At 38.4% G+C, this 12440-nt stretch overlaps 1 protein-coding gene across 2 annotated transcripts; it reads left to right on the forward strand.

The window, feature by feature from the left end:
* LOC114431877 (CMP-N-acetylneuraminate-beta-galactosamide-alpha-2,3-sialyltransferase 1-like) lies at positions 1 to 4412 on the forward strand. 2 transcript variants are annotated; one of them, XM_028399547.1, is made up of 7 exons: positions 1 to 327; positions 736 to 1009; positions 2602 to 2798; positions 2876 to 3043; positions 3255 to 3300; positions 3372 to 3491; positions 3876 to 4412. In XM_028399547.1, exons 2-7 carry the CDS (start codon positions 770 to 772, stop codon positions 4041 to 4043), a joined length of 939 nt encoding a protein of 312 aa, XP_028255348.1. In that variant the 5' UTR covers positions 1 to 327; positions 736 to 769; the 3' UTR covers positions 4044 to 4412. The 2 variants fall into 2 exon arrangements, with proteins under 2 accessions (XP_028255348.1, XP_028255349.1); XM_028399548.1 differs by having other exon boundaries at positions 841 to 1009.
* The last annotated feature ends 8028 nt before the right edge of the window (positions 4413 to 12440 follow it).

The raw sequence follows: 12440 nt of genomic DNA on the forward strand, positions 1-12440 counted from the left end.
GTCTGAGAAGACACATCTTTAGAGCCCTCAGCAGATATAACACAATAATCTGGCTGCATGCCCCAGATGGAGTGAATTCGGTCTATGCTGGATGAGGATGGACCCTTCTGTCAAATCTAGATCATTGGGACATTTCTGAGACGGACAACAAACTGAATTGGTGGAAGAAATTACATTTACCTATTCTAAGTTGAGATGCTGCACCAAATCTGTGATGTCATGCACATAGAAACCAGCCTGTAATTTTTTTTTAGTTTTTTTAATCTTCATTGTAAAATCAGCTCATCCTCCTGTCTCACCTGTGTGGATTTTCCCATGTCATACCAGGTAATAGAGAAAATAAAAAAAACATCTCATATCAAGCTTTCCTTTGTGAGTATGAATATTGTTAATAATATTTAGAAAACTTAGAGGTAATTTGTTGACGTTATGATACATTGGTAAAAACACAGCTCTGCAAATAAACCAAAAAATAATCATCAAAAAAGTTATGCAGTGAGTCTTACTGTCTGATGTCACACTAGTTGTTTAGAATATACTTTAAGGCTGACATCATCAAAAATGTTGCAGCAGTCTTGGGGCGCAAAGACAGTAAATGCAATTTACTTCATTTATGATCCTGCATGGTTTAATACTGTGTCATTAGTACCACTGTTAGCCAGAGGCGTAATTGTGTTTTTTTTTAATATATGTTCCTAAATGTACCGACTTGACTTGTCCTCGTTGTTTTCTCAGATTGGACCTGTTATTCTTCAGCCCGCAACACAAAATGCATTACAAATTCAAAGTCAGGTTTCTCGTTTTCCTGCTGATCATCTCAGCAAGTCCACTTTTCTACAGCTCTTTGACGACTTTCCATTCACTGTGGATTCAAGAACCAAGACTTTGTGCCTGTCACACATGCTTAAACGAGGGAACGTCATGCTTTTCAGAGCTCATCAATGACTCTCCTCCTCCCTTTATGTCAAGACAGAATAAAACCTCTCCTGATGGCTTAAGGTGGTGGCAGGTAAGACATTGTTCCCTCAGTGTTACAGCCTAACAATGACTAAAAAATCTTTTGAGTTGTACAGATGTCTCTACAATGACTGCACGTACCAGGATGATTTGCCAAAAAGGGTAGACCCACACAAACGCAGCGGTCTGATGGAATTTAACAGAAGTGCTAAAGTTGCAGGTTGAGACAGTCATAAATGTTCCTCTTCACTTAGGGCATCATCTTTAAACTTGAACGATTACATGAAAAAGCAACACGTAGTGTTCGTAAAAATTAAAAGTTAAGAGTTCAAAGTAATCCAATGAATGAAGCAGCTGCTCATCAGGGGAGAAAAAAGTGGATAGTTTCATGCCTTGGAGATGACCACTGTGTGCTTAATCTATGTTGACTCATGGTCTGAATATGTGTTGTCATATGTCACATGATGGGGACTATAGTAGCGAAAAAAAACTATTAAAAAACATTAACTGCGGATATATTAACTGTTTTTTGGCATACAACAATTTTTGCCAAAAGCCACCACAGTTTTTCACTTTAGGTATTTGTGTAGCTGGTGGCCAAGCAGTGAGGCAGAGCAGCAGCGAGAGATTGTCTGGCAGCAGTGTTTTTCATGGGATATCTGTGGCAGCCCATAGGACCACCTGGGGGAAAGTTGAGAAATTTGGCACACTGACTCAGATCAGTACCATAATTAGTTTCATGTCAGCACCACCCATGCTCTACCACCACCAACTGCTCAAAGTTGGAGGTGCATTAATGTTGGTAACTTTTGACCTGTGAGATTTTAAAGCAAATGGTACCATTGAAATCCTTTGATCAAGCCTATTTCTACCCTAAGATGTCATTTTCCACCTACTTAGATTTTCCGACATTTAGATATTTTTTTCACCGCATAGTTTGTCTGATCGTTGCGAAATTTGGTACACATCATATTCAGACTGAGCCTCACAAAAGTTATCACTTTTTGTCTTTGTTTTTTATTTAAGCGTCTGCCCGCAATCATATTTTTTGGCTAAACCCCCAAACAGGAAGTGAGCTCATTTCTTGGCACAATTGCTTACATGACCCTTGACATACAACACATTTGGTGCAGTGTGGCCAATAGATAGCAAAAAAGTTCCATCACTGAGTTCCATCTCAGCCAAACTTTGGTATGTTGACACAAAACTTAGACTACTCTTCTCGGACTTAACTACACTGTGCTACTTCAGCCTGCTTCGCTGCTTGGCCACCTCATTGCTGCTTGCAGCTACATTTATCCATGACTTTGCATAGTGAAAGGGTCCTCCTCCCTCTAGTCCTAACCAGATGTTCAAGGTGGTTTGTATTATAGAACCAACTGCAAAGATTGTAAAGACAATATTTGTTAAAGTATCTACACAAATACAATACATGAGAAATCATGTCTAAAAGTAAATGTAATTCTGCTGGATTAGCTAAACAAAGGCACTACCAGTCACCATAACCTACAGCCTGTGTACTTTGGTGTTTAAATGTATCTTTAAACCCAGTGAGGGTTTTTCCAACACTGTTAAAAATGCACTTGAAAATAACACAAAATGATAGAACAGCAACATCTTCACATCTTCTGTTGTGTGTATCAGAGCATACAGGGTGGAAAACCTAACAGTACCTACTTCAATAAAACAGTGGACAGCCTGTTTGAGATTTTCCCACCGGTTCCATCTATGGTTGCATCCAGCCCTAGCCGCTGTATAACCTGTGCTGTTGTTGGAAATTCTGGTAATTTGAATAGATCCCGTTATGGACCGCTGATAGATTTCCACGACATCGTAATAAGGTAAGTCATTGTATATTGATGAACAAAGTTCCTAAGAATGACAGATTTAAAAACATGTATCCTTCTGCATCATTCAGAATTAACCGTGGACGTACCAAAGGCTACGAGACAGATGTTGGAACAAAAACCACTCATCATGTCATGTATCCAGAGAGTGCAAACAAACTGCCAAACACCACTTATCTTCTGTTTTTTCCATTCAAGATCAGTGATTTTCTGTGGCTCCACAAGAAATTCAACCCAGAGTAGGTCAAACTCAGATGCTGTCTTCATCTGTGTTTCAAAGGGCAGGCTGGTTCAGCTTCAAAACACTAGCTCATTATCTGTAGTTGTTAACAAGAAGGATATATAATATATAGGCTATATACACAAACACACAAACAGTTAATTTACTGTAGCATTTAATTAATTTCTTTGTCTGTTGGATCTACTAATAATCAACTTCACCACCAACAGGAAAAACAAAGCTACAGGCTTAGACAACTTTGCTAATAAGGATTTGGTATGTATTTATTAAAACATATTTTAAATATCGGTTTACAAAGTCTGAGCTCGGTGTGTTATTCATAACAGGTGATGATCCTCAATCCTGCTTTCATGAGATATGTTCATGAAGACTGGCTTGGAAGGCGCGGATATTATCCATCCACTGGCTTTCTGACTGTGATTCTCAGCCTGCAGATGTGTGATGAGGTATGATTGTCTCATACCTCACATTTTTCCACTGTAGCAGCAGAGAAATGTCAATTTTAAAAAAGAGGGGAGTGTTTGGCAGCAAGGGTTCAGGTGTTTACTCCCCTAACACAGACAGAATCAACTTTGTAGACACAAGGCATGAGACATGATTCATGGACTACCCACAGAGATTTGTACATGCTTCTTTAATCAGGTTACCCACTAGAAAATAGTGCAAATGTGAAAGTTGCAAACACTGCAATTCTTCAAATGGCCACTTGAGGCTTCCTTTTTAATTTTTAGAATATTTTTATCATTTGTGTTTAGTGAAACAGAGATAACTTAGGATTTTACAATATATCAGCCTCCTGCAACTGAAAAGTATAATGTTTGTTCACACAGGTCAGTGTTTTTGGATTTGGAGCAGACAGTGATGGAAACTGGAGCCACTACTTTGAAAAACTCACAGACAAACGGCTAAAAACTGGAGCCCATCCTGGAACAGACGAGTACAACATCATCATGAAATTACACAAGAAAAAGAAAATCACATTTTTTAGAGGATGGTAAACATGAGCACCACTAAATACTACATCTTCTACTTTTTCATTGTCGTCATGTTTAGAGGATTTTGGTTGTATAATATAACTTATTATTGGGTCTTTTTAATCCAGAGCTCTGAAAGCATCATTAAAAGCATTTTAATATTTACTGGTCTGGCTGGCTTCTAAAAATAAGGATTTTTGTAAGTAGGACTGTGTTTTTTATTCAGTGGAATACTGCAGGCTGGATATAAGGCAATTAGAAAAGGCATATGGGGGACTCTACCTGACTATGGACGACACAAATGAAATAACTAAACAAATAATACAAATATATATCATAGACGTATGTCTGTTCACTTTGTATGTATGTTTACTTTAATTACTTGTATGCAGATTGAGCATGCTGTGCTAACTTCAGTCTAAATAGGTGTGGTTGACTGTAGGTCAGCTGACATCTGCTGTGTGTGGCTAAAGCAATATGACTTATGGAGGAAAACAGCTGTTCCTGTCAGTGGTCACTGCAGCCAATCATCTGTTGCCACCTAACTGTATCCTCTGCTTGCTCTTCTTTCACACCAACTCCATGGCTGTGTCTCAATTCAGGGTCTGCATCCTTCGGAGTGCGAATTTTTAAGGCCGTTTACATCACAAAGCTGCGCGAAGGCTGTCCTAATTTGCCAAAAGTCGAAGGGTCCTTTAAATGCGTCCTACAAAAACGTCCTCCTTTTGCCTGAATTTGGAGGATGCATCGCTACCATCCTTCGTGGCCTTAAATATCCCACAATGCTTTGCTGGCCTACTTGTTGTCCAATAGTACAATGACGGACCAAGCGAGCAGCAGCGGCACCGACAGGAGTGCCGAATTCACATTTAAATGTAAGTAAAGAGCAGTAGTTCAAGAGTTTTAAAATGCTAGTAGTGATAGCGGCATTAAAAAAACGAGTTTTATATTTACAAACATGACGTCCTGTTGATACGATACAATATTGTCGTTATTATATCAAACGGTCATTCTGCCTGTTGTCATTTTGTTGTAGGAGGAGCAGAGGGAAACAGATGAAATCTGACAATTGATAACGGAGGACGTGAGGCTGGAGAGGGAGGGAGGGAGAGAGGGAGGGAGAGAGGGAGAGAGAGAGAGAGAGGGAGGGAGAGAGAGAGAGGGGGAGGGAGAGGAGAGAGAGAGGGGGAGGGAGAGGAGAGAGAGAGAGAGAGCAGAGAAAGAACGGACAGACCTCAGCTCATTGAGAGGATGTTGGACAGCAGTGATTTTTATGTTCTGTGTTATTTAAATGGTTACTTATTAAATTGTAGATTAAATTGTTCTTGTCTTTGTGTTCTTAAACTCTTCTAACCTTGTTAAATTATAAATAGGTAATGAAACACATAATGTAAGTACCGGTAAACTTTTGAACAACTTCTCAGTGACAAAGACACAGTTTGGACATTTCTAACTATTTACCAGTGGGCATTATGAAAATGTACAATTTATTATTTATAAAAGATCAGCAGAAAATACTATTCACAAAGAACATATATATAAATGTTTGGCTGAGCAGGAGTCCTTGGTGCTGCTGGACTGGATGATGCCACGGTGAAGACCTTGGAGTCCTCTGGCTGTGAGTGGGACATCATCTGGGGGTGGGGGGTGCCTGTCTCCTCTGTCCACCACATCGTCCATCAGGGTTTGCAGAGCTGACGATTGGCGGCTGCCATGTTACTAAAGATGTTTTTAAAAAGGGCAAAAATAAAAATAACTTCCACAGAGCGGCTTCCAAAACAGCTTAAAATATGAAAAGCTATAAAATATGTATCCTCACCCTCCAAAGGTGATGATGGTCAGTACACCTCCTCCAGGACAGACAGCTGGTCCTGCAGGGAGCCCCACTCTCCTCCACCCAGCAGTAATTCTCTGGTGTAGTGACAGACCTGATGCTTAATGACACATTAAAGCAGTGATTTCAGTCAGGGTTATTTGCAGGGTTCTTACACATTTAGCTATTTAATTTAAAATATTAAAATTACAAACAGACCCCTGTATCAAGTCTTACAATTGAATAAAATATAAATTACATTTAATCGTATTTGTCTATCTACTGGTTATATATCTAGCGTTTGCTCAGTAACTGGTATATTAATTATGATCAATAATATGGTTAAACAGCAGCTTACCGTCACCTCCCCACTGCGCTCTCCCAGCCTGAAGAAAATGAGCCGTCACCGGTTTTGCTGCCGCTGGAGCCGCCTCTCCTCTTCCTCCAACAACAAATAAATATATTAAAAAATTCCAAATTTCTAAATCCACACTGCTGTCTCGCTTGTTGTGTAGTCCGTGTTGTGTCGCTGTTGCTGCTTTTGTTTTTCCCGGGGCAAAATTTATGACGTCGCGCCACAATCAGGAAGTGCTTTGAAGGCCAGACCGTCCCATTTACCAACGGTTGAGGATCCTCCGGAGGATCCTCAGGAGGACGCAGTCTCCTGAGGATCCTCCGGAGGATCCTCAGGAGGACGCAGCCTCCTGAGACCGCGTAGGCTGCGTCCTCCGAAGGATGCAGACCCTGAATTGAGACACAGCTCATGTCCTCTTTCCATGTTGTTGTGTTTTGAAGCATTCAAGGCTCAGTTAGCATCAGAATGTTGCAAACTAATGCTACATTATATGTGAGGGGTGTGTATGAGGCAGACTGAAAGCAAAGGAAGAAAGATAAACAGCTGTTATCTGATGAACATTTTGTCATATGGTGTGCAAAGCCAGCCTGCTGGCTGAGCAGAAGAGGCAGCAGGGAGAATGCCTTTGAAAACATGCTTCAAATGTTTTAAACCATTCATTAATATAGGCTTGTCAGAGTAATTATTTAGTCCTGGCTTACATACTGACAGGTTAAGGGTCAGCATAGTTTAATACATGATGCTGTCACAGCACAGAGACCAAATTTGGTTTACCTTTGAATCATTACTTTATACAATTTAGGTAATTTGAAAGATTCCCATTGGGGTCCTCTGATAGATTTTCATGATGTTGTAATAAGGCAAGTAAAAAAAAAAGATCTGAATCCTTACTAAAGATGCAAAAAGACATGTGCTGGTGTCATGTTGATTGACAAGAATACAGACATTTGATTATAATAATAAAGTTCATCTTGACCTAGATATTATATCTAGGGTGACAGAGTTTTGTTTTAAATGACAGTGCACTCCAATGCTGGCAACTGCAGCAACATACTGTGGAAAAGCTACATGCCACAATAATATGACATATAATCTTGTTGTCAAGACTGGATCTGTTCTTCCTGCAAGGGAGCCATCAAAATGGCAAATAAAGAAAAAAATGAGTTGAAGAGCAGGAAGAACAAGTACTATGTCATATACTGTCCTCGCCAAAGCATACATAGTTTGCTTAAAGGTTAACTGCTTTAACAAGCTGCCTTTGACAAGCATGGCAATACAAATAGCAACAGCTCAGCACTGTTTGAGAAATTTCTGAGGAGCTGTACAGACTAATTTGGAGTCATACAGTGGAAAAGGCCACAGATCACCTTCTTCATTGACCCTCCTATACAGAGATGGACTGCTTAAAGGTCCTGATTGTTCCGATACATGCCAGATTTGCAGAGAAATACTAAAAACAAGAATTGCTAGAAGTCCGACTTAGGTCAAAGCACAAAGTGAGAGAGAGAGTCAGTAAAGAATGACTGGCCTCTAGTTTCAGACTTCAGGCAGTGTGACATGAATCTAGCTGAGCAGCATGTGATGGTGTGTGTAAAATTAGGTTACATTTAGATTTTATTGTGTGCATGGGGGATAGGCAAACAGGGTCTTTGCAGTAACAAGGATATTGGCTGTTAGTTGTTGTAAAGTATCAATGATGAAATAGCGGAAATGCTCAAAATTTCTAAGACATGGAAGAAGGTACTCTATGTACATTGCACCCTGAGAACACCCCTGATGCATGGTTGTGGTAGCGTCACACAGTGGGGATGTTTTTTTTTTTTCATTTACAGGGACTGGCTAAAGAAAAATGAAGAATGCTGCCAAATAGAGAAATACTAGAGGATAACTGATTTTAGTCTCCTGTTTAAACATGACATGATCCAAAGCATACTACAAAAGCAACATTTGAGTGGTTTAACGGGAAATATTTACATGCCATACTGATACCATACTGATAAAACAAAGCAAGACAAGCTAACAAATGTCATAGCCTATTGGTTAGCTACAAACTTCAGGTCAATTAGTATTGTGTCAACAAATGGCAACATGTACGAGGCTCATGCAAAACACATCTTATCAAGAAGAATACACAAGTCTTATAAACTTTTTTTATGCTTGACAATTTCACGTCACCCTAACAGGGACACTTACTCACTACTAAACATAGACTGTTTATGCTGCTCCCTGATTAAAGAAAAATCTTCGTGCTGGTAGTTGTTCCGGAACTCTATTGACAATACAATGCTTTCTAAAAGTCAAGAGTCAACAAAGGATGTTAGCCAGCTAGCTGCAACTCAGTTCTCACTTGTGATGTATGGCATGTTTTCAGCAGAGAAACACATCGTGCTCAACATCAATTAATTCCTCCTTTGTACTAATACCAGACATGCTTCATGGCAAGTGGAAGTGGAAACTAACTCTAACTTTGACATGCAAATCAACAAATCATGTAATTTAAATCAATTCCAATAGGTTTTGGGTTTGACAAGTGAAATAACATCTGTGGTTGAAAACAGTTTTATTCATTGCCACATTTTTGAGCTTTGCATGGTTACAAACAAGTGGCTGCATGCAGCTACAGAGGTCATTAAGACCCCATTCAGACATGTGTAATCAATCCCACTCGAGCAGGATTCAGGCTGGATTGATTTTTCTTAATCTAAACAGGGCAAATCCGATTAAATTAGACTTTTTTTGTAGTTCAATTGATTTCAATCGAACTACAAAAGCTTTGCCCAGAGTTTATTATCGACATGGCTATAAAGGAACCGACTGCGTCTCTGGACCACAGAGTAAACGGTAAGAACGAACGAAACGAATATATAAATAAATGAATAATGTTTTTTTTCAAGATATAATTTGTAATAGGTCAAATCATCTATGACTTAATCTGTGAATGGACTTGTAGTGTTATACGAGGCTGGCGACACATTTCCTGAGTTCTAGAATCTATCACATCCATCAGAAGCAGCTTGTGTCTAAAACACTGAACCTACAACAAGTCATGAAGCTTGTCATGGTCAGCAACTACATCCGCACACACACTCCTTATATCATAGGCAGTTCAAGAATTTCCTTTGTGAACTTAATCAGGAGGTGCCAAGAGACTCCCCAAAGACATGGAAGATGTTAGTCATAAGCAATTCGCAAAGTCACCCTGCACCCCTGAGGTGTGGTGGTGTCATGTCTCAGAATAGCCTAATTAAAGCAAAGACCATCCATTATGAAGAAACAGTTTTGTCTCAAAGAATGAGATGCAGTCACAGTAACAACATGCCTTAGATAGCTGTTGTATTTTCAGTAAACAGGCCACTTGCCAGTGGCACCTCTTGCCTCAACTCCAACATTTTCTCCAACCAGGTGAGAAGAAACACTGTTTTTAATATTCATCAGCTGTCTGCAGTGCTGCAACACAATAATAACAAAAATACAATAAAATAAGTGATATATATATATATGATATATATATATATATATATATGATATATATATATATATATATAGCCATTTAGTTTGAGACTGGAAACATTATTGGGTGTCTCACTAACAGGTTAACAACCCAAATAGATAATTGTGTAGCAAACATAAATTGGAAACATAATTTATAAAAGACAAAAATATATCTATATATAAGATAAGATACACTGTATCTTATCTTATATATAGATATATTTTAAGATATTATATATAGATATTATATATAGATATTATATATAGATATATTTTAAGATATTATAAGATAAGATACACTGTATTAATCCCAGAGGAAATTCTTTTGCCAGAGAGTTCAAGTCACATTAAATACAATTAAATTGCAGGAGTATAATTGTCAATATAAATCCAAATCAGAAGTACTTTTCTGTGAAAAGTCCACTTGGACTGCTGTACATTCCATCCTTTAATAAAGTTAAATAAAGGGAGCTGCATGTTTAGTTACTTTAGTACTTTAAATATGTATATACACAAGCCAAAAATAACAACAACAAAAACCACTTCTCCACAGGTTAAAGAGTGAGAACCTGTATCCAACCAAAACAGAACAAACCGGTACCTGTTTTTTTGCTTTATTAACAAGCTTTTAATGGCTGATCAAATGGGTTTTCATTTTTGTTGTGAAAACAAAAACATTGTACATTTTCTGTATTTGAAACATGTGATAAAGGTAACATGGATCATGATGTCAGTGAGGAACAACTTGGCAAAATAATCCAAGCAGGTTTTTGTTGGTGGATGTTTACAGACAATATATTTGCTGTTTTACACAAACCGTCGGGAACGGTGAGTTGAGGACTCAACTGTAGGCAGAGGGTTCAGCAACCAAGGTGAGTTTATTGTTAAAAAAAATAAAGCTAAAACCACAGAAAACCCTAACTACGAAACTAGACTAAATGAGGAACTTACATGACCCAGGCCAACCAAGAGGGACAACAAGATAATCCAGCAAAAACAAAGGGAAGCACAGAACATAAATAGACAAGACACAGGTGAAACACATTATGAAGATGCAACCAACCACAAAGGCAGGAACACACGGGAAGTAAAACACATGCACAAGTACAAGGGAGACAGGACTTTCAAAGTAAAACAGTTAACAAGACAGAACCAAAAGAGAAATAACACAGACAGCCAGAACACATATCCAAGTAACAGAACAACAAGGAATGAAATACAAACACAAGAAAATAATCAAGAAACAAGGATCAAATCAACAGCAAACACACAGGGGAACACACAAGCCGGAAGGATAACCTAAGGAAGTAAAAAAAATCCTAAAATAACCAAGAAAACAACAAAGACCAAGAACAATGGATACAATCTTAAACAAAGAACCACCAAGCTACAAAGAATAAAATAACAATAGGATCATGACATAAATTGGTATTTGATCACCTTTTGGCGTGCCAGTCTTGTTGGAATAAAATGTTTTGTTTTGCTTTCAATAGCTGCCATAATTTAACCAGAACTACTGATTTTCCTAAGTATGAATGTGTGGCACACACACCCATATGCATTGACTCCTCACAAACAAATGTATTGTATGTCATTAAAATTATAACAAACAGTCAAATTGCTTTATAAATTGAGTCACCTCATAACTAGTGTCAACAGTTTAGGTTCGCACACAAGATTAACTGATGATGATGAGGAATAATCCATATACCTGATTCCCCTCTCTCATATGGTTTCTGTAACAGCTTTACTAATATAGACAACATTAACAAAAGAATCATGTCATATATAAACCTCACTACGGGGTCTATATATGGATCATTTACAAAAGCCTCATCTAGAAAAGAGCCATAGCTGAACAATTTTGTTTTTACAATGCATTACCACTTCTTGTAAAGGTAGAAAAACTAAGTCAGATTTCTGACTTTGGTGCACATACAAAGGTATGTCATAAAGTCATAAAGTACCTGCGAAAGAAAGGTATGACACCCAAGGAAATTCACGAGGACATGGAGACACTTGCAGAGGACTCTTCCTCCTATTCAACTGTAAAGAAGTGGGCTGCAGAATTCAAGCGGGGTAGGGACAGCACAGAAGCCAGGTCATTCAAAAACCTCACCCACTGATGAACAGGTTGATGCCTTTCAGATGACAGACATCTTACTGTCCAGCAAGATGAAACGTGTGTCAGCACTTTGAACCTGAAACAAAGATTCAAAGCAAACAGTGGAAACACTGTTGTTCTTTAATGCCAAAGAAGTTTGAGCAGGCAGCATCTGTGGACATGATGATGGCTTCAGTGTTTAGGGAAGGCTGAGGGCAGGTGTGCTCCATCTGACTTCTGCATGTTTCCTAAATACAAATCTCACCTTATCACAGACTTTGATATAGAATATCTGCGGCTGTCATCATATGCAAAAGAACAGGTCACCTACAGGTGCTAGTGAGTCACTGAGAACGCTGATCATCAAATAGAAGTGCAAGTCTGACATCTAGTGGTATAACAAAATACTTGCTGCAGTAAATCTGCTCATGTTGGCAATTCAAATTTAAGCATGTTCTTACAATCACTACCACAACACTGAAGTAACACTATAATATAACTTCTATATAAACAGTATTTACTTTCACCATTGACCATTGTTTGTGCATTGAAATGATGAGGACACCTGAGATAAAGACCATAAGACAGTACTCATGATTATGTCATCTATATATATTGATGATTAGTGATATTATTGAACAAATGCAGAGTCAAAGC

Source organism: Parambassis ranga, chromosome 2 (genome assembly GCF_900634625.1).
Source record: "Parambassis ranga chromosome 2, fParRan2.1, whole genome shotgun sequence".
NCBI classification, from domain to species: domain Eukaryota; kingdom Metazoa; phylum Chordata; class Actinopteri; family Ambassidae; genus Parambassis; species Parambassis ranga.

Bases quoted from the DNA above. Each gene is read 5' to 3' on its own strand.
- LOC114431877 (XM_028399547.1), top strand. From the start codon at position 770: ATGCATTACAAATTCAAAGTCAGGTTTCTCGTTTTCCTGCTGATCATC. The intron at 3,044-3,254 runs GTAGGTCAAACT...CACCACCAACAG, and splicing joins CACAAGAAATTCAACCCAGA to GAAAAACAAAGCTACAGGCT. The intron at 3,301-3,371 runs GTATGTATTTAT...TATTCATAACAG, and splicing joins ACTTTGCTAATAAGGATTTG to GTGATGATCCTCAATCCTGC.